This window comes from Osmia lignaria, chromosome 13, assembly GCF_051020975.1.
Source record: "Osmia lignaria lignaria isolate PbOS001 chromosome 13, iyOsmLign1, whole genome shotgun sequence".
In the NCBI taxonomy this organism is placed as follows: Eukaryota; Metazoa; Arthropoda; class Insecta; order Hymenoptera; family Megachilidae; genus Osmia; species Osmia lignaria.
The window spans coordinates 1,394,945-1,421,870 of NC_135044.1; the positions used below are offsets into that span (position 1 = coordinate 1,394,945).

The following is a 26,926-nucleotide window of genomic DNA, read 5'->3' on the forward strand; positions in this document are numbered from 1 at the left end:
TCTCAACACGTCTTGTCACTTCGACGTTCGCGAGAGAAATGGCGAGACCTTCCTTCCCGACGAACAGCGGTCGGCACCGCTTCGGCATTCTTCGGTAAATTCCGTTATCGGCCGATACCTAAGCAAGTACACGAACAGGTCTAAACAGGAATAATATTACGATGCTCAAGAAAGAACATTATTAAATTAAAAACAGCAAATTGTATAAAACAGTACTAAAAACATTCGATAATGTTTAGCAACTTAACGATATAAAAGAGAAAATAATTCAGATTCTGTTGTTCCACTTTTATTGTGCATTCGCGGCGAGAGTAAAAATTTTCAACTTGCGTATTTGTGAAAAAAACGCGGAACTAATGTCAAAGATCAAGAATTCAGACTTCTTTTCGATGTTTCTTTCTGTTTTTTGTACTTTCAACACCCGATCGACAATTTAATTTAATATTTGAAGATAATTTAATCTTACCTGTTGCAGACACGTGCCAAACCGACGAAGCTTCGAAGAGGACTGTTGCACTCCACCACACTCCGCGCAACGCATCCTTTAACGATGAATCTGATTGGTCTAAACAGGAGGACGCCATAATGGAACGACCAATCACAGGCATTGGTACAAACTTCGAATTGCTTTGAAACTTTAACATTAAAAAAATGGAAAGATTCGTTGAAACTTTACAACGCCATATTGAAATATGATCAAGATTACTTTTTTCACTTTAAAGCACCGAAATATAACAAAAAGATAGAAAAATACATAAGATATTAATGGTATTTAATAATTTATCATCATAAAAGCAAAATAAATGAGAAATATGTTATTTTAATTCGTATCTATATCGGCAAAATAGGGTATAAATTTTCAACTTACGAATTTCTGAAGGCAATTTCTGAAGGGAAATGATGTCAGAAATCATGACTCCGATCTTCTCTTCAAACATTGTCTTCAGTTTTTTGTAGTTTTGATACCTAATACACAATTTAATATAATATTTTAATACTATTTAAAGCGATACAAGTGTTGAGACCGTTTCACATACACGAGCTGCGAATGATCGCGCGGTCGAACGCACAAAACGAATGAATTGCACCCTACAGAAAAAATGAGGAACTAAATTTGTGGTTTGTTTTACCTTTTTGACGTCTTTCGCGAGTGAATAACGAATGAAATCGTAGTTCTCACTATTTTTCTAAACTGAATGTTAGTCTGCTGTTCATTTAGACATACGATTCGCAAAAATGTTTATATTACAAATAAATTAACGCAGGTGAGTCCGATCTGCCATTTTCTTGACCATTGACAAACATAAATTTCAATATTTTATAACTTTTTGACGATTTGTGTAATAGAAAGACCAGACTAACATTCTTTAGGGCCTCCTGAACACGTCCCTCAATTTTCTTTGTACATATATAATCTGTTCAGTAATGACGACGTAATTTGGGAACTCGTTTCTAGGGATTTTTCTAGGAACTGTCGGTAAAGTTTTCAACGCTTGCATCGCCTTGGGCCTTGACAACACATTTTGAAAGCTAGTTATGATACATATATGTACATACATGCGTATGATTATAGTGCATACACTTCACCATCAATTGGATAAACTTAAAACATTATAACTATATATATTTCAGTAATACTATATGTTCTGTTTCGAATAAAAATAGAACTGTATATTTTTTATTAACTTATGCAGACATTAGTTTATATTTTTATGTAATTATATAAAACTATTTGTATTAATTATTATTAATAAACATCAATTGCTCTAGTTCAAAACTATAAATCTAATTCAAAAACTATAGAAAAAAAGAAATATTATTGCCGATCAGATAGAAAGCATTATTGAATGATCGGTAATTTGTATTTGGTATTTGTAAAATTTTGCAATAGTCAATGCTGCTAGGGATGTGACATGGAAGAAAAACAGACGACCATAAGTTTATCATATATAGTATATCATTTTAAGTAATGAACACCATGAAATGATTAAGTAAATCAACCGCGTGTAATTATATATGATTCGTCTGACGATCTACGAGGTATGATCTCATTTCCTGGCAAATCATACAGTAATCGAAGTTTTCTTTTTCGCGATTAACGGAATATTTGTAGTCATTCGCATTCACTTGTCATCGTCGTAAATGTATGTATCTCCTTCGATTGTAGTTCAAAATTAAGTAACTTTACTGATATTATGTAATAACAACATCTGTCGATAAAAAAATACAAATATATTTGAGACAATAAATATAATTTAGTTGAATGTATTGGTTTTTATTTCCAAGTATTCGTGCACTTACGATGTATATGAAAGTTCACATGTTTGTGAGATATCATGTATTTGTAAAGAACTGCAATTAATATTTACTATAACACTGGAATGCCTGTTTTATAGGTTTACATGTGTGCATAGTATTTAGAAATGGCAACTGGAGGTAGTAGTTTTATAAGTAAACCAGCCAGAGGATGGCTACACCCTGATCATTTAGTGAGTAAAGAAGGAATCACTTATACTGTAAAGGTAAGCTTTTATTTCTTTATATTCTATTAAGTAATTACAATGATACCTTTACCTATTTATTTTTTGCATAAATTTCAGTATATAGGCTGTCTTGAAGTATATACGTCTATGAAAAGTTTGGATTTTGAGACAAGATCATGTGTTGCCAAGTAAGTCTTTTAACGTATATTTGGTCCATGACTTTGATGATACAAGAATATGAACTGAGATATTAAAAATAAAGTAAATTTTTATAGAGAATGTATAAACAGAGTCTGTGAAGCAGCTGGATTAAAATCTGCAGATAAGAAGAGAAGGGTATTTATCTAAAATATAAAATATTTATTTTTATTTTCTGATGACTTTTTAAATAGCACATTCTCCTTTTATATCATCAAGGTGGATAGAAAAGTATTAAGGGCAATAGCAGACAAGCCTCGTATGGAACATACAGGTGCTACAATAAATTTAACTATTAGCAGTTGCAGTTTAGCTTTGACTAATATAGAGACTGGATATATCATTGCTAAACATGAAATGCCACGTATATCCTTTGCCTCGGGTGGAGATACGGTAAGTTGTACTTGATACAATTTTAATCTTGTATTTGCATTTAACATAGACTTCAAATAGTTTTGAATTTGAATAGGAAATACTGGATTTTGTTGCTTATGTTGCAAAAAATATGCAAGAGTGGCGAGCTTGTTATGTATTGGAATGTGGAGGAGGACTGGCACAGGATGTAATATCCACTATTGGACAAGCTTTTGAACTACGTTTTAAAGAGTTTCTTACTAAACCAGCTGCACTACAGTAATTACAATTAAGTCTATTTCACAAACTCCATTTTTATGTTCAGTTTAATATTCTTTTATTTTTTCACAGCCCTATGTTAAATGGCATTAGGGAAGCAGATAGAGATTACTATAATGATTTGCCAGGCAAAGTACCACCAGATATTGGTCCTCCCCCAGTGCCACCTTTACCAACTACCGTATCCACGTTACCTAATTTGAAACATCATCACTCTGGACAAAATCATACATCACGAGGCAACGCACAAAATTCTGGTTTACACGATACATTTTCTTCCAATCCTGATAGACACCATCAACAATGGGCAGGTATTGTTTACTCATTTTTGTTATTTCATTAGAACGTGATATCAATTTCTATTTAATAACAACATGGAAATTTACTATATAGAGACTGGTAATCTAATTGACTTAAATTCTGATGGAACGCTAACATCTACAAATTTCAATATACCTCCAGAACATAATTATGTTAATGATAGCGTTATAGCTGCTACAAGAGAAAGTCATCGCGATCAAACATCACTTTTTGATGTTTTCGACATGCGTAAGTAATTTCAAACGTAACATTTCACTAAATATGACGATTAATTTTTGTTACAATTTATAGAACCATTTAGTTCTGCAATATCGGACATGAATAGATTAAGTCCACATTCTCAGAAGCAACAATTAAAACAAGAAATATGGTTCCATGGTAGCGTTAGCCGCGCTGAAGCAGAGTCTATGCTAACAAGAGTAAGGAGACGTTATACAATTTTATTAACTTGATGATGTATTAATTGCTTAATATAAATATGCTAATGTGATCAACAGGACGGCGATTTTTTGGTTCGCGAATCTCAGGGCTCTCCTGGACAATATGTCCTCACTGGTATGAACAATAATACACCTAAACATTTATTGTTAATCGATCCAGAAGGCGTAGTAAGTATTTGAAATGTAGAATTTTGTGAAATATTTGTTATTTATCTAAAATTAAATTGTGTATTTCAGGTTCGTACGAAAGACCGTGTTTTCGATAGTGTAAGTCATTTAGTGAATCATCATTGTGACAATGTATTACCAATTATATCAGCAGACAGCGTTTTAGTACTTCGATATCCAATTCCTAGACGTACAACTAATTGATTTTTATAAAGCTACAATAGCGTTAAGAAATATGACTAAAGTTCACATTCGGTATCGATTAACTACCATTAATATTTAATAGAAAAAATCGATACTGGATACGATACTTTTCATAGTAATTAAAAATTTCATGAATCATTACGACAGATGAATATAATTAAAATTCTATGAAATTATAAACATCTTTCTTTTCAAAAAATGAAAAATGATCTATTAACGATATTCTTTTTCAGTCTAAAAAAATTCATTTGTTTATATAGGACCTACAACGTATTAGTATGAGTCATGAATATATCTCAAAGTGTGCCACGATTTAATTTCTTAATAATAATTCAGTGCTTTTACTGATTAGAGTAAGATCATATCTTTAATTCTTTTTATATAACTTCACCGTGTAGATCATGGCTTTTTGTGAAAAATATTTGCATAATTTCACTCATTTTATGTTACACAGTTTGTAACGCAATTACATGGGAAAGATACATATTTTTGCTAATTTTCTAATGTCCTCGCAATGTGGTATTTTACTTCGATATCGAATTTGTAAATCAATATTTTATTGTAATCTCAACGTTAATAGGATGATATATTTATAAAATTGCTTCGAAAAATATATTAATTCAACTTCGTACTTTGTTTCCAGCAAAATACTTGAATTATATTTTTAAGAAACTGAATTTTGTACTTTTGTATTATGTACATGTAAAAATATTTATTGTGCTTATACATAACATACTGTAATATATTTAATATGAAAAATATATAAATTTACATTTTATACGATTCTGAATAAAAACCATACCTGCGAATTAGTTTTCGTTCGTGCTGCGTGCGCATGTTTACTCGATCGGCTCAAGCATGCTTCTACGTGAAACAGGTATTGTTGAACAAATAATAGATAACTAACCGGAAAGTTCTACTCTGTAGTACTAATTACCGACGAAATGGATAGGATTTACTGCTTCTATGGATATAAACACTGTATTAAAAATACTTAGAAACCTCGCACCAAATAAAAAAGAATAGGTATATGAATTCCCCGCACTTCTTGATAAGAGTCCTTTCGCAAACAACTTCGCACTGTTGCCCCCATTCTTCAGTTTCCGGGAGACAAGTCAGACGACACGCGATTTATTTTGGTTCGGGAATTAGTCAGCGATCGCAGAGAGGGGAGGCGGGCGAACGTGTTTCTTTATAACATTTGTTTGGGGTTAAATTCTGAAGTACTTGCTTATCGGAGATCAAGAACTAAAAGAATGACCCGTAAGTTATATTTCGTAGTATAACCTTTGTTGTGGTACGTAGAGCGATTAAAAAAGAACGAAGAAAATTCGAAACGGTGTGTATATCGTGTCTGCCATTTGTCAATAACTAAGGTCGAAAATACCGCGTTTAATTGTACATATTTCCTTTTGTGTTATGTTATTGTTTGGTTATCCATCATTTTTATGTATTTGTTTATAATAAAATCACATTCCTATTGATTTATGAGAATCATTGCATTTTCATTTTCATACGATCGAAATATTTCACTTCTTCCCTTTTTATATGTATATTTTTCATAATTTTTGAATCGTTGACATTTTGCTGTATGATCTCGTACTGTATATATATGTTGTATTCTTCTCATTTCCTTGTAACGAGCATTGTATTTTATAAGTTTAAATAACATTTTACTGCGTTATTTAGAGTTGGCTGACTTGAAATATCATATTTCAGCTTCTGTTATAATTTTCTATTTACATTAACATCACATATCCTTTTTATTGTATAAGAACAGTGTTTAATGTATAACTACAAATTATAATTTATGTTACTTCGCTCAAGTCGAAATTGTGAAATAAAATTTCATTAATTAGATGTTAAACACAACATTGTATTTGGTATCCCTTGTTTAACCTCAACACTTCAATGTTTGTAATGTTCTTAGACCATGTGTATTGAAATATATGCAAAATAGTTTCTGTTTCTTTCATGTAGGAGGGAACCAGCGTGAATTAGCACGAGCCAAAAATATGAAAAAAACCACAAAAAAAGCAGCAGCTGAACAAGATAGTAATAAAGGTCTCTCTTTGGAACAGCGGAAAGCACGGTAATAGATAATAATTACATGCAATGAATATAAAATTTGAAGAATTATTCTTTTATTATTATAAAATAGAACAAGTTAGTATAAACTTTGTGTAAGATGTTTAAATAAAATAAATAATGAAATTAAAAGATGGCGAGGTAGAATTATTCTTGTTGTTTCAGAGATGCGGAACGTATGAGAGAGAAACAACTTAAGAAACAACAAGAACAACAAGAAAAATTTAAACAAGGTACAAGATAATTCCTTCCATAAGACATAAATGTTTTGACTGAAATAATAAATTAAAGTTTTAAATATGTTTTTAAAATTCCTGGTTGTAAGACATCAAAGTTATGCTTACTGGGAATGCATAAAAAATTCATAGTGTATTTGATCATAGAAAATATCTACAGACTGTGCTACAGTATATATTACAATCTTATTTAAAAATAATCGTGTCGTTTACATCCTACTCATAATAATAAAATATAGTCAAAGTGTATAAAAGTATTGTTAATAATTAAATGGAAATATGCACTTGACTTGTCCATCTAGACATAAGAATATATAAGTAATTAAATATGAAGGTATTTGTAGTAGTAATTTTTAATTTGTAAATTCAAGCTTTCAATTATTTAATATGTTGTATAAGTAATTCTAATAAAGCATAATATGTCAAGAAGATACATATTTTTGTCATTCTTGTAATAAATTAATCAATGTTTAAATTTTATCTTCATTTCATAAGGGCATTTATTAAAATAAGAATAAAGTTTATAATCTTTATTGCACTTTCCCAAAGAAGAATACAATTTCATTATATGACTTTGTTATGAATTAAGAATATTGATATAGGTCATAAATGTCTATAATATCAAGTTTAAGACAATAAAAGTATAAAATTTTGTAATGCACACATATCACTTATTTAGAAATAACATCTTGTTGTTAGTATTAACATGGGAAAGAAGAAGCAATGCTTAATGTCATACACAAGCATGCTGTGTAATTTTGAAGAAAATAAAATAGTTTTTTCCGCTTGTTTTTGATTACATCAAACAATTTTTATTTATGAATATGGTAAGAGAAGTTAATTGATTACTAAAAAGAATGACAAATTATAGGGATTTATAAAAAGCTCATATTTGAGTTTGGACTTTCCTACCAAGTTGTAATTGAGTACCTATAAAAAAAGAAAAAGTATAATTAAACACAACGGGAATGTGTATTATTCAGATATACAAAAACGATACATTCATATCCAGTTTTTGTCTAAGATGCTCCATTAAACAGTTCCATGTTTCATACTGCACTAAGTAATGGATACTTCTAATTGCTTGATGTTATACACCTTGGTTAAAAAACCTATCATATTGATTATACCTATACAAGAATATCTCAGTAGTACAGTACAGAGATTACTATTAGAATTACAATTTTTAATTAAGTTTCCTAAACATATTATTGAATCATGATAAATGTTGGATAGTTTTTGAAGATTAGAGTGTAATAATTTAATTAATCTGTAGAAATCTTCAACAGTTAATGTAGACTACGTTAAGTTTGAAAAATGTAATAGAAATATAAAAATCCTATTCATTCACAGAGCAATATGTTAATGTATGTATGTATTTAATCCGTATGTATGAAAAGTTTAATTTATGTATACAAATTAAGTGTATAAAGAAAAATGTGTGTTCTGCTTCAAACAATCAAGATATTCTTTTTATACTATAATATAGATTTATACTCTGATCTTTTTATACTATCATAACATGTACAATTATTTGAATGTTAACGACTGGATAGGAAAATGTAAATATTTTCTATAATCGATTTTGTTGCTATAAAGTCAGTTAATGAATACAACGCTAACACAATATCTTTACAAATGTTTAGTATACACATTTTTATACTAATACTTAGTATTGTATGGTATAAATATTTGCTTGCACCTGTTTTAATGATATATACTATTGCTGTGAGATTTTATTCCTTTACACGAAAGAAGGTGAAGGTCGTGTATTTGAAAACTTACAAAAGTTTCTTTCTGCTAAAATTGAGATAAGAATAATAATAATAAGGAAAGCTAATTAAACTTAACTATTAAAATTACTTCATATCATTATGGCTTTCTACCTGTAACATTAGCACCATAACCATACTGTTTTAAGTGCTTAATGTAAATTCAATAACATTTGTTATTCATATTTTTGAAACACTTGTACAAGTATTTCTGTAATTGCACGCTATATGAGATAATAGAATTTAAAATTATTAGTAACACAGTACGATACATGATAATTAAAAGTATCTCTTTGTGCAATAACGAAGGAAAGAAATTGCAGTTTATCAAAGAAAAGAACGGTAATTGTTATTAAACCTATTAACAATCAGCAAAATATCAAAATTCACTATTTATCATGTCTTTTAAAGTACGCCTATAAGATGCATTTTCTTTACATTTAATTCCGTTGCATAATAATACTATCAGGCAATGAAAACTAACAAAATGAAGTTCATTCTAAACATTTTTTTAAAGTAATAATACTTGCATCTTCATCAATTATTCTGTTTTCTGATCAACTGTTTTTGTTCAACATGAAATTTAGATACTTACATATTATAAATAATCAACTACAATCCGTGCAATTAGGATTAAAGTTACTAATACCAAAAATAATAAGAGAGGAAACAATGGAAGCGATCTCTTTTCCATTCGATTTTCAAGATACCGTTTTTAGAGATTAAGAGAACATATAGTGCAAGTTTGAGCGATACAATGCGCGTGCAAATGCGATGGATATGTTGAAGATGATGGTGGTAGTGATAGTGGCAGTGACAGTGATGGTAATGGTGGTGGTGGGGGTGGAGGTGGTGGTGGCGGTGATGATGGAGGTGGCGGTGTTGGTGACGGCGGTGGTGGTGGCGGCGGTGGAGGCGGTAGCGGTGACGATGGTGGCTGTGGTGGAGGTGGTGGCATATACAACCACCCGGCGTTAGTTGACCAAACAGTACCTGATGCGGCGGAGATCGGGAGCAGCGAGTTTCCATTATTTACGGCTGTTGTGTGTGACATTGATCCACCCTCTACTCACATTACCTAAATTAAATGAATTGCATTATTTTACAGATCTGTGAAGGAGGTTCCATATACATGAACAAATATTCTACCTGTAAAATCTGACTGGCCTCGAAGGCTGTTCCTGGTAGTAATATGACTGGGCTGCTAACGTGTCCACTTTCAACGCATATCATGTTTGGAAATTCATCATCACCGAAATCGGGTATGTCTCGAGCCTTTTCTTGCCAAGGGTTCCACACCACCGTGTCGGGAAAATTATATTTTTGTACTCGCATTTTCCTACCGGACACAACGTTAGTAATTATGTGTTCCGGTTGTGTATTTTGGTAAATTCTATCTGTCCATTCGCATACGGTCACCACGTCGCGACCCTCTTGAAAGATTTGATTGTCCCTTGTCTACAGGCAAAGAATACCCCGTTTACTGAACTTCATTTGTTAAACGAAATTTACATGTAACTTACACTTGATCAAATTGAAATATTAAGTTACAGAATACTGGTGTCGGTGATGGATACCTTATCGATAAATGTGCATCCATGGAGGCCTGTAATCTGGCATCGTCTAACGTCCGGCACCTTAAAGTAGGTGTGCAGCAACAAATTGAAACTAAACGTATGATCTTTACTGGGATTGTATATACCGATGTTGAAATGTAATTCCTTCTCTCGAAGAATTAGCCTGTACGTTAATTTAAAGGGATAATTCCACATCGACCGAGTGAATTCACTGTCCATGATGGAGAATATTGCCTCAACATCCCCGCTGGGCAACCGTTCAGGTGACTTTTCCACGTTCCAACGTACGATCCTGGCGAAACCATGAGGTGGTCCAAACGTCCATGCTCCAAATTGCGCTGAACCGATCAAAAGTACAGAGAAAATTATTTACAGGCTAATTGATTTCACTAAACTATTTGATTTTCCTGTAGGTACTCACGGAAAACAAATGGAATGCCTCCTCTAATTGCCTTTTTCCCATCAAAGACGGCCTGCTTACTGAAATGCGAAAACACTTATCATTAATCAAACATGAATAATATCTCATATATTTGTGAAAAATGATACTGAAACGTTAGATAATTTTCACTTTGATGTTCATCATAGTGAAACGAGTTAATAACAAGATGTTAACTCAAAAACGTTCCACCTATAAGCGCATTTTACTCTGTACAGGCGAATGTATTTTACAACTAAACAGCGTAATCTATTTTCCTGAATACATAAATCGTGGAAGGTGGAGGTAATCCCATCCGTTTGCACGGTCTCCTCGAGCAAATGGAATACAGTAAGAGAAAGACAAAGAAGAAAGGGTTTGGGTGATACTGAGAGAGAGAGAGGTAGCATCGGGGTAAAGGGAGAAGTGAACGGAAGGTCGAGTTAGGCAACACAGGGTGAAGAAGGGTAGAAACGAAAGAGAGAGAAAGCCGAAGGGTGGTGGTAGAGATGGTGGAGGTGGTGGAGGAGGAAGAGGAGGATATACCAGCACGAAGTACGACGCGGCGGTAGGAACGCGGCTGACGCCAAGCAAAAACGATCGGCGTTGTCTGCCATGCTTTTTGCAGGCATCATAGTTTCCAACCTCTCTCCTCGTCATTTCTGGCTGCTGTTATCCCCCGTTGCTACTGCTGCTCTGCTGTGTTGCTCGTAAATGGTAACCGATTCTCAACCTGCTTCAACGGCTGGCTATTCTTTCAATAAAATAACTTCCATTTTGAACGATATCGAGTAAGCCGTCATAGGAGGGCCCAGGTGACACCGTGTATCAAGGTAATAAACAAGAATATAGAGTGTTCCAATAAAATGTAACTGGGTACGCTAATAAATGGTCCAATACATTAATAATCTGTAAACAGGCATGAGGCATTGCACTTGGATACATTTTATTTTAGGAACACTTTTACATCCTGATGTTTTATAGCGGTCCTCCCTTATCGGGAAAGATTGGCCAAAGAGATATTTCATCCTTTCTCACATTTTTCACTGGAATTGCCGCAGTTGATCCTCTTTTCTTCTTTATAGAACGCGAGGTAGGATGGTCCTCTCTTTCTCTCTCTGCTTTTTTTTCACAATCTTTTTTCTTCGATCTTGACATAAACAGGAAGCAATTCCTGATTTAAATTCTAATTAAGGCTGTGGTAATAAAAGGTCCAGATGAAAGGGAAGGCACCCGGTATACACGTTGAAGTTCACTGCTTCAGACTTTAGCGCAACCGAGAGTTTTTGCTTTATACTCCAGTTAGAACCAGCTACTGCTCCGGTAGCTACGTGGTGATGTTCGTATTACGAATAGTTTCATGAAAATTCAGTGATATCCTTCTGTTTATACGTTATTTCCACCGTTATTCAAATGATTGAAGTTCAAACAATTATCGGTATCATTTGAGAACGAAGCCGCAAGGAGAGCTCCTTTGTGACGTAAAGTGACTGGAACAAGGACACCCGTTAGATACCGAAGGTACTTGCTCGTACCACTGACGAAGCTAATAGTTTTTGTGTTTACCCGGTTTCAATGGTAGAACCGCGGCAACAACAGCAACAGCAGCGGTAACAGTGGGAGATGGCTGCAAGGATTGACAATACCACTTCCCCTCCTGGACCTCACACCATCCCTATGCTTGTTTCCTCGCTCGCTGGAACTTTGTTTAAATAAGACCAGCAAGAAACAAACCTATTTATACTAGGTTAGACACGTTTACAGCCAGGATAACCGTAGCCATTCCTACTTTTGCACTTCACAGTTTGTGTAGTTCCCTTGGAAACTCCAGGAGTCCTAACAGCTGCTGACGAACAAGGATATTTGTTACAAGGAATCTTCTCGTTATTTCCATTGGAATAGTTCGGTTGAAAAATCATTTCGAAATCGGGATCATCTGCACGAGTTTAACTCCACCCGGTATAATACCACGATGGGTTATAAGCTCGACCGTAGACTAATGATCCCAGAGTCTGCGGTTTTTGCCGACATTCTACAAGATTCCCATTCAACTGGATTCTGTTCTGAAGGCTCCCTGGCATCATTTTCTGTCTACATAACACCGTGAGGCCGCACACTCTTGCAGTTTTAATATTCATACGTGTGTCGTATGAAAAATTATGTAACTGCTGTTATAGTTACAATATACTTGCTCTACTTTTAAATGATGGATCTATTGTCGACGAATCATTGAATACGAATATAAATAGAATTTGGGCTACGTTGGAAGAAGTCGGGTATTTAAAAAGCCTTCTTAAGTCCTAAGCCTTAGGCGACTAGGCGATCAGCTGATCGAGTGACCCTAAATACCTGCACTCGAAAAAAGAAAAGGAAGACGAGAGTAGATACAGACTTTTGAAATTTCAAAATATCCATACCTGGCATAAAGTACTATAATATGGATCACGGTAGGATACTCCACAGTGTTAATTACCTTATTATGCCATCTAAATAACAAATCACACTTGGGCGAAATCTGTTGAAACGATAAAGAGAGATCATCCATAAAGATGGTTATCCGTAATGGTCAACGGGAAAGAAAAAGGAATTTGCTGCTGTTATCTTGTTCCAAATGCTAAACTAAGAATATAATCACTCCTTTTTTTTTTAAATATTTGATAAGATGTTAATGACTGGAAAAAAAAGGAATATGAAGTTCATGCGGAATATTGAATTAATTCATAAATCAGCGCTTAAACGGTCAAGTGTGCCGTATAAAGAGATCCATATCAAAGCGGACATACCGACAACAGTCTTTTTCACGGAAATTGAAGTAAATTACAAGCAATGCTTGTCTCTGACCGTCATACCTAACCCAGACCGTCATTGTCACATATACCTTCATGATGGTTTCACTTTTCTCTACGAATAATAGACATAAGCGTAAGTCTCAAAATTAACTATTCATACCCTTGATAATAATTAGAGCCTGAGGGGATCTTGGAACGCCCCTTTTACGGTGACGATGAATTTCGATAGAAAATAAAAACGATACGTTTGCATGGGAATAAAGAATCGAAGAAAGAGAAACAGGTGGGTCCCGACAGCGGCTTTACAGTCGAAAGAACGGATGACTGGCAACTGGCGAGGGACCCTGAACCTCGTGTAAAAGGTATGTACTGGTCCAGAGCGCCCTTGCCTTCGCTTCGTCAGTTTTTTCATCGTCTGCTCTCGGACTGCCGCTTTTAAAACGAACGTCACAGGCACCGCGTGCTTTTACGCGGTTCTTTTACAGGAGGTGTGCATTTATCTCTTATACATTACGTATATTGTACGTATATGCGTACGTCTTATAATTAATCTATAGCTCGTACGAATAACGAGATTCGGTGGATGAAATGAATTACTGTCGCTTATGGACTTATCCGTAACTGAGATGGCGGTCAGGAGGAAATGTGATGAAATCCACAGGACCCCATGGAAATTTATAGGAAAAATATAGTATTGTGGGTTCAGGAGAAAAAGTAATTAAATAAAAATAATTGGGATATGATAGATTCCACCTGACCAATTACAGGTTAACAAGGAAAGGATCCCAACTGTCCGACTTCGATTTCGACGAGTTTTTTTTAATACATCGATGGCCTCACATTTCGTAGAATCAATGACCCTTGTAATTACTTCTTATATTTTTGTTACCTTTTATTAAAGGATAGAGATACTTGTTTCGAAATGGTAAAAATTATAACAAGGGCAATACTTTTCTTCAAGGTCACATCTTCCGGAGCCTCAAGACCATCGACATTTTTGCTACTGATAAAAAGATAAATATTATCGATCAATTCGTACAGGAATTGAATCCAATGGAAAATAAACATTAAAGTATCATTGAATGAAGTAACATTCCCAAGTTCAATAAACTTGTGAAATTATCTGTTACCGGACCGCTGATAACCCACGTTGACTTCAAGATAAATTGGATCATCAAAAATGGCAGGGTATTAGTAATTTGAGAAATATGAATGATACTCTTGGAATTAGTAAAAAACTATTCGCCTTCGTTTCCACTAAACTGTGCATCAGATATAGAAAAAAAAAAAAAATAGAATGAGGATACGCTTAATTGAAAAAAAAATAGAAATACAAATAGAAAAGATGAACTTACCTAACAAACAGTTGTTCTTGATTATTCACTCGCCAGGACACCACGGTGGCTCCTAGAAAATGTAAAATTTCAATGAAAATCTAAATTCACACCGAATTTAACTGTACCGCCGCGCACGCGTGTCATCCGCACTCGAAATTTAAAAAAAAAATAGAACTTCCGGCGTGTTTACAAGGATACTACCGTGACTAAACAGATCTTTTGTCGAGAACGCGTAAACAAATAAACAATGGAAATGTTATATAATATTCAACAACATTATATACAATACACAGGGGATAATATATCGTAGATAACACATTGCAGTGTTCTCGACGATGTTTAACGAATCGAGGACATAACAATCCGCGATTTACGTACAAGGACCGCACAAAAAACTGGAGGTTAGGCTTTAGTTAAGGCGCGCACGCACTTCGTCTTCTTGAAACAAAATAAAATAACGTCGTCCAGATCTGGGAGCGGTTAAAACGGTTATATATTACTGTACAATCAGTTCGATTCCTCTTGCCACTTGGTTAACTACCTTTTTTTTTAACCGTAACCGATGATGTGGAACATAACGTGCCGAGATAAAAATCTGTTCCGTGCGAAAATATCACATTAGTGTATTAAGTATGTATTCGTAGATTGTTCCAAAGAGATTTCGAAGAGAACTTAAGATGCCAACTCGCAGATCTGGTTCGTTTGTAGTAAGCCCCACGCGCGCACACACATACCGTGTAAATTAATCGTGCAGGTGGTATTGTTGCCCCTGTCGAGCACGACAACGCTGGTAGCCGCTGCCATGTTTGAATCGTGAATGCGGCGCCGGTTCCTCGACCGACGCAGTCAACCTTTGTTCAATGCCCCTGGTTCTTCCCCCACCCAGGATATTTGTTACTCTTTACACAAGTCATTCAATATTGAGTGCCATCTCGAAACTGTACGCGGAACCTTGCGGAGAAACAGCATCTCCGTCGATAAATTTCAACCCCTATACAGAGGGTGCTTTTAGTGCGGGAATTTCATTCCGAAACGCATGTTGTAAATTTGTAGCAACGAGATTGATTTTTTTGGAAATAATGCAATAATTGCTTCTTGTTTATACGCTCCTATCCCTCTTTCCTTCAGTTGCATCCTTTTCATCTTGTTGTGTCCATTTTTCATCTTTATCATACCTCTCCCTTTTTATTTCGTGCTCCTCCACAAGTTCAGAAAATTAAAATTAAAATAACTAATTATCCTAAGAACCGCTATTAAACGACTGATTAGGATCGTTGTGACTTCTTAACTGAAAATCTAGATTATCAATTTTGACCATTCTTTGCAAGCCGATCATAGTGGTCACTATGAGTGTTTATATAGAATAAAATCAGAGATCGGTGGTGTTCTTAAGGAATGGTTACAGAAACCGATATCCATGTTAAGTCTATGAGAGAAATCGGAATTACGCTTAGTAATTAGAGAGATTCGCGAGTAATAGAGTAATTAAAGTTACTTTTACTGCAAATCAATCGCTTCGCTCCAGTATGTCAGCCATGAAGCGGATGACGGCCTAGTTATTTAGCAACTTATCATTAACATTACTCATTGGGAAGTAGATAATTCTATATTTAAAGTACAGTTTTAAAATATCCCGCTGTGGAGTTACGAACCAATCGCACCACGTAAATGCGGTATTCTTGAATGGCAACATAGGTTTTGCTACTCGGGCTTGAAAACATGGCACCATTGCAACAGTGAGCCAGTAGATGGAACCGGTTGACAGAATTGTTTGGTGTTCCGTTACGGTGATGTCCGAGTGTTCATTGTACTGTGTTGTTCTGTGCCGTATCAATTCGTTGAAAAATCTGCAAGGAAGTCGCCTATCGGCGGCACTTATCACCACCTCCGGCAACGACAACGTGGATTGAGTGTAATTAGCTGGCAGTGTGTGGTGCTGTGGTGCAGGAGACGATGAGGGCCGGGGGGATAATTCGGGTGGCGACTTGAGGGTAGAAATGTTGAAATTTGGCAGCAAGAGTGACGTTACAGTGGTGCATCGCGCCACTATTCGACTCCTCGACGATGCTGAAATAATTCACTGCGACTTTCAGGTGAGATCACTCGTCGTACCGCAACTTTTGCACGCGACCTAACTATATTGATGACGCTTGTATGTACACGCGTTTCTATCTCTTTTTCCGTCTGCTACCGGTAACGATCGCTCTGCTCGATACAACTCACTGGTCCAGCGGTTTTGGCAATCGTCAAATATGATCTTTAACGAAAAATTGTCATACATTTCATTCACATATACGTCTCTATCCTTCGATCAATTTCAAAAACTGTCTGTTTCGAGCGCAACAAATTCCTCCTACCCTAAATGTCATTTCTTGAATGTAATTCAGTGTTCTATACCTTGTTATGTTACAATAAACAAAGACTAAAGTTTAAAATTTCCATTCTTATTATATCAGTTGATCTATTTGCTAAAGTTTTATATAGGTACTTGTTGACCATAGACTTTAACGAAAGGGAAACATTAAGATTCTGCTTAATCATAAAAGTATTTTGCTGATGACAATGTTAACTAAGCAGTTTTTGAATTTATGCTTCCGTTACATAATTCTTTGATGAAGGAATCGGTGTTATGATAAGTTTTGACTTAATAATAGACTTGACTCAAAATTATAAAATCATGTTCTATTTTAATATTCACGTATGGATGTGTGTGAACATATTTGTGTATGTATGGACGCGCGCGTGCGTAGCTGCGTGCATACCCACATATAGGACTAGGTCGAACATTTCTTCACGTAACACGACCACGTGCACTTATTGACAAGGATAGTTACCTTCTGAAATTAATCAAATGTACAGGGTGTCTTTAAACAAACGGTAAAGTTTACAGTACGGTGATTTTACATAAGATGGATGATAAATCTAATTGTAGGCAATAGGTTCATTTTTGAAGAAGACTGTTTTTAATAGTGAAACTTATCTTCCTTATCTTAAATTACACTTTGTATTAAATTTGACAGCTTCGCGTATGAAATCGGTAGATCTACAAAGTCATTCTTCCTTACCTATAATTTTATGTTTTTTTTCCTTATGTAAGACGATGTTAATTAATGATGTTTTCAATGACATCATCATTTTCTTTAATTAATTTTTCACAGACAGAAATAAAGTAACTATGAATTAAAATCTTTTAATCAATACGGAAATGTTTTCAATGTTTTTGAAATCACGTCAGAATCTAATTATTTTAAACTGTTTGGTCATTCACAATAATCGCGACGCCGATGACCAATGGCGGATACAGAGAGCGATGGAGGCGGTCGCCATCCTCTCAAGCCTTAGTAATATTTATATATTTAATAAGTTCTAGTCCTAACGATAATACATACATATATGTGTGAATTAATGTTACAGGTAAGTTTAACATTGAGTCTTAACCCTCGTCGGCTTCGTAGAAGGTGGTGACAAGGTCCGTTCTGACCCGTACGTATCTTTCCTCTTCGAAGCATATTTAAGCAAATTTATGCATATTTATGCAAACAGAAGCAAAGTAAATGTAAGAAATTACGAAGTAACGTAAGGATGAACCCTTTATTTCCTTTTTTACATGTACACTCACGTGTAAGGATGGTTTCACTTTGGTGTAGAGTGTAGGGAAATGGAGTCTCTTACTACTTCGTATCGCTTCGGCAAAATTCGGTTCGCATCGGCAGTTCAGCCACGCCTCCTACCACGCCTCCTTCCTCTTAACCAAGAGAAGCCTACATTTCACCTGGGTGTACATACTTAGGCTAATTTACTTCTTAAAAGAATAAATATTTTTTACATTTAGATAAATATTTTTGTGAAAGAGTCAGAGATAAATCTCGGTGTTTTGATCATTTGCAGTCTTTTCTTTGTTGCAGCCACAACACAAAGGAAGGTATATCCTCGAATATGTATGCAAACAACTCAATATTTTGGAAACGGATTATTTTGGACTTCGTTACGTGGATCACTGTAGGCAGAGGGTAAGTTCATCAAGTACTCGCCTTGTGTCTCAACTACATGTTAAACTGTTCTATTTCAGCATTGGTTAGACTTGGCAAAAACGGCGATTAAACAAGTAAAAGGTTGGTATTCATATCTATCGCACGATTTAATAAATAATACATATTTATTGTTTTAAATGATTGAAAATGAGGTTTTAATATTCTATGGTAAAACGCTTGAAGAATATAATAAGAAGCAGCAGGTACTAAGAGAGATGGGTATTAAGTTACAATTTGTACTGATTTGCTTTGAGCATATCATATCACAGTATACTTTCATTTTATAATGTTAATTTTTTAAATAATTAACTCGATAGACTTTATCATTAATTAAATGTACAAAATGGCATAAACGAAATGTAAAAGAAGGCATATCATTGAATTGGTATGTAGCAATGAACAGCTGTGACCAAGGCTTCGATTGCGACGTCTTTTCCTTTCTATACTCGATTACCGTGGATCGATGTTACATAAAACTTTCAAACTCACGACCCACTGTACTATTTTTCCATAGATCTGAATAAAGAAAGTCCATATCAATTTCGATAAAATAGAAGTGGTCGAGATAAATGATTATCGTCATCTTTTGAACATCATTTAACACCTGTGACCGACACTGCTTTATAGTGAGGAGCAAAACTGAACTGATAATAATACTATTTTTCCAGAAAATTTCCAAGTATAATACTTTGTTAATAATATTTAAAAAAATATTATCTGGAGAAATGGTTTGATTAGTACAATTTTGCTGCTCACTGTAAGTAAAAACGTACATGTAGATGCGTCCCTCCTCATCGTAACTGTGTTCCAGACATGGACCCGATTCTGTTTAGCTTTCGCGTGAAATTCTATCCACCGGATCCTCTGAGGCTAAAGGAAGAAATAACTAGGTATCAAATATACCAGCAGCTGAAAAGGGACCTCCTTCATGGACGACTTTACTGCAGTCCGGGTGAAGCTGCGCTGCTGGCAGCGTGCGTCGTGCAAAGTGAGTTGCATATACAATTTTTCTCATTTTAAGTCTGTTCTATTCATCTTGATAATATTTCATTTTAGGCGAATTGGGTGATTATGATCCGGAAATTCATGAAGGGAACTATATATCCGAGCACAAATTATTACTTAAGCAAACGGAGGCTATCGAGGAGAAGGCTATGGAACTGCATCAAACACAATTAAAGGGGTTCACATCAGAACAAGCGGAAACTCATTTTCTTAGATTAGCTTCACAACTGGATACCTATGCTGTTGATCCACATCCAGTTAAGGTAATGTATCACATATTTCCATGAAACTTTCATAGATATTTCAAGAGGTATGTTTCGTTGTATCCTCAGGACCAGAAAGGTGCACAACTATATCTTGGCATAAATCATTGCGGGATTTTAACGTTTCAAGGATCCCGAAAAACACATCATTTCCGCTGGCCGGATGTGCAGAAAATCAACTACGAGGGGAAAATGTTTATTGTACATTTAACGATAAGTGAGGTAAAAAAGTTTCTTCATTTTCTACTCTATCATATAAACACAGTCGGTAATGTTTCCTGAAATATCGTGTCAATTAATATTCATTAATTTGTAATTCAGCTTATTAATTGGTAGTTAACGTATAATACCTTTACGCATATAATATTATATATAAATTATAGAAAATGCGATGAAACAATTTTTATTTATATCATTTCATAGATACAGTAAGTATAATGTAAAAAATAATGTTAGTAATTGTTCGAATTATTTCTTGAACGTGATCGATAAATCAGCCTTGACCCAGTGACTGGACGTAGTTTATAGGATTACTAACTCCATGAGTCTTCGAATCGTCTAAAGCACAATCATATTTTCCTAATAACCGCATATTTTCAGAATAACTAAATATAAATGTTTGATCTACTTAAATTCAATTGTTTATTGCAAAGAAAACGGCAAGTGTTCTAAAACTTGTATATTTTTTATTTTTCTAATTTCGAGCATTAGACGAGAAGCTTTCTATTGTATAAAGTATATATCTGTTATAAACATATATTGTACGTTCAATATTGTTACGAGTTCGACTAATCTTATTATTTTCCACTGCTGGGCCTAATTCAGGACGTGAGAACGAAGGTGAGTCGTTTCGTAGCAGTTACACGGGTTGTTCATATGTTTCGTGGCTTGAATGCACAGTTGTTTTGTGGTGTAACAGGATCGAATGATTGTTAATCAATAATTTGTGCAAATGAACAAAATTACTGTGCTAAGTGTAATTCGTTGTGATCAACTGTTTCAATGAAACGACGAAGCCGTTTGAAGTCTCTTAAATTGGTAATCATACATATTTACGGATGGATTGAAAAGTAACGATTTTAAAAGAATTATCTCAACTGATTTCAGAGATGTGTCTATAATTATTTAATTAGAGATATCGGTATCTGTTAAAAAGAAAAAGGAATTTAATCTGCTTGATAAAGGATTTAATTAACCACGCGAAGTAGCTGTCGATAAATAATGTACATAGAGTAGAGGTTTCAGTGCAATGTTTTCCACGCAATTTTCAGAAAAAGCACACTGTTGGGTTTAAGTGTCCCACGGGATCGAACTGCCGCCACGTATGGAGATGCGCCATCGAGCAAATGTTATTTTTCACGTATGTATGCTGTTATTAAGCTGAAACGCTTTCAACCCTTTCAGATCCAAATACTTTCATGACGCGCGTACGCTGTGATACCGAATAATGTACTTTTCCGATTGCATAGCAACTCTGAACTAGAATTCAGTCGATTCTGAAAAAAAAGAAAAGAAAAGGAAGAGGTCCACAGCGAGCGCTTCGTCGGTACCTCTACATAAATTCATAAACGTGAAGGGGTTAATGCAATAGCACAGATAATTACATCTTCATTTTGTTTCAATGAAATATATCAAATAATGTAGCTTGATTTATTTATTTTCAAATTTTTGTAACAATATAACACTATTATTAATAGTTACCTTGTATTGTAATTAAAAGTAATCGACAATTTTTTTGTTCTCTTTTAAATGGCACCATATATTTTTAAGTTTATAGCATAGTAGCTGATGTCAAGGCGAGTTCAATGACATAGAATTTTGTATGATCTTGAAATGGTATCACACACCATAATCACACATCACATTCGAATTTCGACGGGCACTGAGGTAATCATGCCCATAAATCGCATTTTCTAACAAACTTTTTATTCAATTGTTATCGCGAATGTTATAACAATGCAAGTTAATTAATAAGGATATTTTTCTGATGATCAGATTACCCAGAGCATCGGACGCACCGGTTGTAAGCGGTGGATCTATATTCTCATGGGGTACGAAGTTCAAATACACCGGAAGAACCGAGAAGGAAGTACTGGAAGAAACGGGTCCATTGCGAAAAGAAGAACCACCTATACAGCGTTGTCAAACGACGTGTCTTAGAAGAAAGGCTAGCAGTGTACCAGCAACACCAAGTACACCTAGTCAAGATCTCGTTGAAATAAGTTAGTATCATTTTAATATGTATATGTTTATCGATACTAGATTAGCGTTGACACTCTGTACATTTAACATTAGCTGTTATTAGAAATTAGAAAACATTAGACAATTAGAAATGTATATAAAGAAACATGGAGTGCCAGTAATATGTCTTAATAAGTATAAAATAAAGTATTCTGATACTTGATTTACAGGATACTCCAGCTTACCACGTAGCTGTCATAGCGCAGGTTTAGATGGTGCTGGAATGTCAGAAAGCAGTACTGGTATTCCATTTAGTTCACCTTACTGTCCGGATAATACCTTACCACCTCTGGAAACTGTATCGGAGGACCAAGAAATTCATGCTAGGAGAAACAATGGTTAGTTTTACCATGTTTCGTCCATTTAATTCTTTATATATACTGAATCTTCAATTTTACTGTTTAAAATTCCGATTTTCTACGCTGACTCGAGACGCATGGCTTGAACGTTTAGATGAAAGCGTATTTAATAGCAATTTAGAAACATGAATATTATTAACTTCTCTTCTTAGAAGAAAACATTTTTTTTTATAGAAAAACCATGCGTCGCGATACTATATTACTTTTTCCGCGCATGTGTAAATAACTAATATGTTTCAGGCTTGAAAATTACATTCTTGTTTAAAACATTATCGTATCTTGCAGCCAGTAGATTACCAGATTACAGAAAAATCGTTACTGACAATTTAATGGTAATCTAATGACTAATTTGTAGTTGCAGGCTTTATACATATAATTGCATGTATACGTTTGTCTTTTATTTAAATGATACTGTAAACGATAAATATTGCATGAAGGTTTTCTTTATCTGAATGAAAGGCTCAAATAATTTGTAGTAATCACTTGAGGAACATTTAACATTTTTTTTTTTTTTAAAGAGCCTTACATCTGGAAACGAATAATAATCGTCTATGCAACTGACTGTAATGTAAAATATCCTTTGTCAAATGTACATAACAAAACATACAAGAAGAACATGGAAGGACACGTAAAAATATTTACTTAACAATATCGTATCTTGTATATAAGATTTAACAACAAAAGCTTGCATACCTATTTATTGCACTTTATTTATGATTTATATTTTATTAAGTAATCGCAAAGGTCTTGATAAAAAGTCTGATACGATTTCATGAGATAAAAGTATCGCCAATTAGCACTTGTAGCATATCAGTTTGAAGCTTAAAGTTTGGTGAAATATTTAAGCTTAAAATTGACACACCATAAGCGGTATTTTCAGATACTTTTGTGTCCTGAAATCACGTGAAACTTCCCATTGAAATGAATTGAAATGATATATTACTAAAAGGAAAATAACAATTTAGAAACGTCGCTTTTTTTTGGCTTATTAGACCGTTGATTTGTCTTTTTCCTTTTCTTTCTGTTCGTTTAGCTGTAGACGAAAATGATACGCATGCGAGTGCCACCCACAACACCACAACCACCACCATTACCACTACTACCACCACCACCACCTCGAACACCATCACAAATCGTGCTAAAGTTAGATCGAAATATCCAAAGAGCACGTTGAACCGACCTCAACCGTTGTACAGTCAAAAAATAGTGATAAGCTCGGAGGAATTAGTTGGCCGTGACATCGATAACATCGTCAGGCAGCGAATAAACGCTCTTGAAAAGAGCCCAAAGGTGGTCAGATCGACCGCGTTGATCATAAAGAGCTCAAAAGTATCCGCCGAATCGTTGAAAGCTGGTAAAGAGATCGCGAATGAGACGTACATATTCCCGGCAACCGATCCAGGAACGTTCGTCACAACGGTCGTAGAAAGTCCTTCCGACTTTAGCAACGGTAAGATGATCTTGCACAGGTCCAACGAGCAGGTAAGCATACTCGCTCGTCGGGAGCATGAGATATCGTGGCACGGCACGACTACGATGACGAGAAGGGTGAACGGTTGCGTTTCCACGCCGAGAAATGACGTCGAAGACATTAGAAACGGAGTCAGAATCACGAAATCTCAGGAAAGGACAGGTAAATTTGGTAATGGGTTCTTCTTACATTGGATGAGGCATTACCCAACTGACTCTTATCATGTACTGTATACCAATCAGGCCTGCTCAACTTGATGCCTTTTCTACAATATCTTTATTGCCTTGGGCATATTATTGGCCACTAGTAACTGAACATGCCCCTTATACAGGAGAGACTACCTGCAGTCCTTTGCATATTGCTACTTGAGGATTTAAATTACACCCTTTCCACGTAAGGGAGGCGACCAAACACTTGTAAACGATTGGGTGAAAGCCCGACAGAGAAGAAACTACTTTGTAACATCAAGCCTTTTGAATCTTATGGCCAAGCTTGTTTGGGACTTGACCTTCTCCGTATCTATTCCCTTCAGATAAATTGTGATACTATTAGTCCCCCCAACAAGCTTTAGCCATCTGGATTATTGTCTTGGTAGCAACAGTTGAGCAGGTCTCTTCTAACTAATACTTATGTGGCATTGTTACTACTTACTAATTCGGGTACACAATATTATTAACAGAAGTATGTTAATAGTTACTGCGAGTGGTATTATTATATTCCAATTGAATTTTTTGCATACTGTTTTCTTCTTTTGCATTGAATCAGCATGAGCCTGTGCATATTAAAATAAGGAAGATAGTTTTTCTTTGCGAGACTAAGTTTCAATATTGCACGTGTAGATTTAGTCAGAGATTTTCATCTAGAGGTGGGTAAGCTTTGCGTTATTAAACAATAACGTCTTAAATATTAATCCAAAGATCTATTTACTTCGATTCTGTTAATTAACTTGTGCTGTATTATACGTTGCTACATAACATTTTCTAAAGAATTGTTAAAGACTGTATATAGATTTCCAAAAGGCAAGACACTCCAATGTATATATATACTCAGGGTGATTTGTAATAACAATAGAAATTGTTAAACAAAAATTGCATGCTGACTAAGATTACATGCTGCACAGTAATTAGGTTTTGCAATTTTATTGTTGTAAACTAATTGAAGTTTAGAATGGGATATTAGAACGAAGGAAAAATAAACATAAAGTTTGCCAAAAATTTCTGAAAAATAGAACACAAAATTTAGTAACTTTCTTTCATCCTAATACCACACAGTAGATGCATTTTTTTTTTCATCAATCTTACAACCCAAACAATTATTATCTAAAACGTTGAAATATGTTTGTTCCAGTCGGCCAACACGAGGGCGAAGCAAACGACTACTACTTTAGGGATTCTTTCGATCATTCTTCGTCGGAAAGTCAACTACTGGATTCAAGCGGTAAACCGCACAGTCGTTCGGTAACGCCTGTACCGAAAATGCAGAAACTTCAAAATTCGAAATTGTGTCTTCAACAACAGCAACAACAACGGCATCAACAACAATCGCAATCGCAGCAACATCAGCATCAACGGCAATCATCTAGTCAGCGTTACGATAGCAGATTGAAGTACAAAAGTTTTCGAATAGCGAGGCTTTTCATTCCAGCTTTTATGCTTACGATTACAGTTCTGTTCATTGTGATCGTCCTGGTGTTCGAAACAGACACGACGCTTTTCAATAGCCTGCGCAAGACGCCAGAAATGGTGGCCTTAAAGAACCAATATTATGTCCCTATCAAGGAGTTTTTGAGGACAAAGCTCGGCCTATTTTGATGCGACCTGACGATGACCGGGCTAAGGTCGTCCTTTGTCGCTAATTAGCTCCCTTCAGTGCCAAGTCGAGAAGATGCTCTTGCCGAAAATCAAGAAACGAGCGAGTTTCAAATGCCGTTTCACCGTCGCGCGCGTTCTTATTTCTTCTACCGAAATACGAGGAACTTCATTTCTCTTGCGTTTCTACTCGAAAGTATACTTAGGTGTATTAATAACAAACGTTATTTGTGACTAAAACTGGTACCTTCGATTTATTCATTCTTTATTTTCAACTACTTAACATCTTTAGGGGTGAATTTATTGATCGTTGCAATACTAAGGGATTATGTTTTCTAGGTTGCGTGCAATTTTGTAAATTATTTTAAAACGATGTTTATAGTATTTGAATCGAATTTATTTAATAACGATGAATGAAAGTCATTATTTAGCGAATCATGAAGATTGTATTCGTAATCAATTACGAAAGTAGGTCATTTACAAGTACATTTTGAATTAAGTAATAGAAGATGAGAAGAAATATTAGCTAGCTTATTGCACAAGACACCTTCACATTCCATTCAACATGAAATGTATCATTTAAACTTCGATTTTTAATTATTAAGCCGTCTTGTCATCGGGATCACTGTATTTTCTATTGTATAAAAGTTTCATATTTTTTAAGAAGCTTGAAATTGTTGAATAAACGCTTAAGATGTCATTTAATTCGCTTCGATTACTGTTCTTTACTCACCATGTATTCATTAAATCAAGTAGTCAATATCCATGGTTATCCAGTGCATTTTTTACTTAATTAGAAATATCAATTATTTAGTTAATAATTGAGAACTATAGTTTATTTAATTACACGCATTTATAAAATATTAGAAAATACAGTGATCAGTTTAAACATATATATCAAATTCAGCACGTGCAATTTTTAATATTCCATGATTTATTTTCATTAAGTAGGTAGCAAACGTTTGTGGCAATACTTCAATGTATCGTAGATACAGTTGTATCTAAAAAACGATATTTAATCAACGTCTATAGATCAATTTGTTATATTTTTATTCTAATATTACTGTGATGGATATTTTCTATG

General features: G+C 34.7%; 4 protein-coding genes across 13 annotated transcripts; 3 read left to right on the plus strand and 1 right to left on the minus strand.

Moving 5' to 3' along the window:
• The first annotated feature begins 1,141 nt into the window (after positions 1 to 1,141).
• Shc (SHC-adaptor protein) lies at positions 1,142 to 5,089 on the plus strand. Of its 3 annotated transcripts, none has more exons than XM_034320567.2 (11): positions 1,142 to 1,265; positions 2,397 to 2,522; positions 2,601 to 2,671; positions 2,759 to 2,819; positions 2,901 to 3,074; positions 3,151 to 3,314; positions 3,387 to 3,625; positions 3,708 to 3,863; positions 3,927 to 4,054; positions 4,133 to 4,243; positions 4,313 to 5,089. In XM_034320567.2, exons 2-11 carry the CDS (start codon positions 2,424 to 2,426, stop codon positions 4,445 to 4,447), a joined length of 1,338 nt encoding a protein of 445 aa, XP_034176458.1. In that variant the 5' UTR covers positions 1,142 to 1,265; positions 2,397 to 2,423; the 3' UTR covers positions 4,448 to 5,089. The 3 variants fall into 3 exon arrangements, with proteins under 3 accessions (XP_034176458.1, XP_034176456.1, XP_034176455.1); XM_034320565.2 differs by lacking the exon at positions 1,142 to 1,265 and adding an exon at positions 1,765 to 2,144; XM_034320564.2 differs by lacking the exon at positions 1,142 to 1,265 and adding an exon at positions 1,766 to 2,040 and having other exon boundaries at positions 4,313 to 5,088.
• A 451-nt stretch (positions 5,090 to 5,540) lies between these two features.
• Positions 5,541 to 10,602, plus strand: LOC117602482 (putative SERF-like protein). Of its 2 annotated transcripts, XM_076691865.1 has the most exons (6): positions 5,541 to 5,710; positions 6,428 to 6,539; positions 6,701 to 6,768; positions 9,652 to 9,805; positions 10,091 to 10,473; positions 10,534 to 10,602. In XM_076691865.1, exons 1-4 carry the CDS (start codon positions 5,704 to 5,706, stop codon positions 9,657 to 9,659), a joined length of 195 nt encoding a protein of 64 aa, XP_076547980.1. In that variant the 5' UTR covers positions 5,541 to 5,703; the 3' UTR covers positions 9,660 to 9,805; positions 10,091 to 10,473; positions 10,534 to 10,602. The 2 variants fall into 2 exon arrangements, with proteins under 2 accessions (XP_076547980.1, XP_076547979.1); XM_076691864.1 differs by lacking the exons at positions 9,652 to 9,805; positions 10,091 to 10,473; positions 10,534 to 10,602 and having other exon boundaries at positions 5,544 to 5,710; positions 6,701 to 6,973.
• Positions 9,443 to 15,554, minus strand: LOC117602481 (uncharacterized). Its single transcript, XM_034320568.2, has 6 exons — positions 15,399 to 15,554; positions 14,683 to 14,734; positions 10,542 to 10,600; positions 10,121 to 10,458; positions 9,693 to 10,001; positions 9,443 to 9,621 (listed from the first exon to the last, which is right to left on the minus strand). The coding sequence occupies exons 1-6, from the start codon at positions 15,466 to 15,468 to the stop codon at positions 9,613 to 9,615; spliced, it is 837 nt and encodes a 278-aa protein (XP_034176459.1). The 5' UTR covers positions 15,469 to 15,554; the 3' UTR covers positions 9,443 to 9,612.
• Positions 15,555 to 16,394: 840 nt separating this feature from the next.
• Frmd5 (FERM domain containing) lies at positions 16,395 to 26,547 on the plus strand. 7 transcript variants are annotated; one of them, XM_034320559.2, is made up of 13 exons: positions 16,396 to 16,757; positions 18,079 to 18,147; positions 18,570 to 18,674; positions 18,734 to 18,776; positions 19,507 to 19,683; positions 19,752 to 19,963; positions 20,033 to 20,185; positions 20,789 to 20,803; positions 21,235 to 21,323; positions 21,959 to 22,185; positions 22,375 to 22,542; positions 23,597 to 24,196; positions 25,382 to 26,547. In XM_034320559.2, the coding sequence occupies exons 5-13, from the start codon at positions 19,509 to 19,511 to the stop codon at positions 25,843 to 25,845; spliced, it is 2,103 nt and encodes a 700-aa protein (XP_034176450.2). In that variant the 5' UTR covers positions 16,396 to 16,757; positions 18,079 to 18,147; positions 18,570 to 18,674; positions 18,734 to 18,776; positions 19,507 to 19,508; the 3' UTR covers positions 25,846 to 26,547. The 7 variants fall into 7 exon arrangements, with proteins under 7 accessions (XP_034176453.2, XP_034176450.2, XP_034176451.2 ...); XM_034320561.2 differs by lacking the exon at positions 16,396 to 16,757 and adding an exon at positions 17,934 to 18,005; XM_034320560.2 differs by lacking the exon at positions 18,079 to 18,147 and having other exon boundaries at positions 18,553 to 18,674.
• Positions 26,548 to 26,926: the final 379 nt, after the last annotated feature.

Excerpts from the sequence above, each read along its gene's own strand:
- Shc (XM_034320567.2), top strand. The coding sequence starts at position 2,424 with ATGGCAACTGGAGGTAGTAGTTTTATAAGTAAACCAGCCAGAGGATGG. Across the intron at positions 3,075-3,150 it reads TTGCCTCGGGTGGAGATACG|GAAATACTGGATTTTGTTGC; the intron begins GTAAGTTGTACT and ends GAATTTGAATAG. Across the intron at positions 4,055-4,132 it reads CAGAGTCTATGCTAACAAGA|GACGGCGATTTTTTGGTTCG; the intron begins GTAAGGAGACGT and ends TGTGATCAACAG.
- LOC117602482 (XM_076691864.1), top strand. Across the intron at positions 6,540-6,700 it reads TTGGAACAGCGGAAAGCACG|AGATGCGGAACGTATGAGAG; the intron begins GTAATAGATAAT and ends TTGTTGTTTCAG.
- LOC117602481 (XM_034320568.2), bottom strand. The coding sequence starts at position 15,468 with ATGGCAGCGGCTACCAGCGTTGTCGTGCTCGACAGGGGCAACAATACC. Across the intron at positions 14,735-15,398 it reads CTGCACGATTAATTTACACG|GAGCCACCGTGGTGTCCTGG; the intron begins GTATGTGTGTGC and ends TACATTTTCTAG. Across the intron at positions 10,002-10,120 it reads GATGCACATTTATCGATAAG|ACAAGGGACAATCAAATCTT; the intron begins GTATCCATCACC and ends CTTTGCCTGTAG.
- Frmd5 (XM_034320556.2), top strand. The coding sequence starts at position 16,662 with ATGTTGAAATTTGGCAGCAAGAGTGACGTTACAGTGGTGCATCGCGCC. Across the intron at positions 16,758-18,569 it reads TAATTCACTGCGACTTTCAG|CCACAACACAAAGGAAGGTA; the intron begins GTGAGATCACTC and ends TCTTTGTTGCAG. Across the intron at positions 18,777-19,506 it reads GGCGATTAAACAAGTAAAAG|ACATGGACCCGATTCTGTTT; the intron begins GTTGGTATTCAT and ends ACTGTGTTCCAG.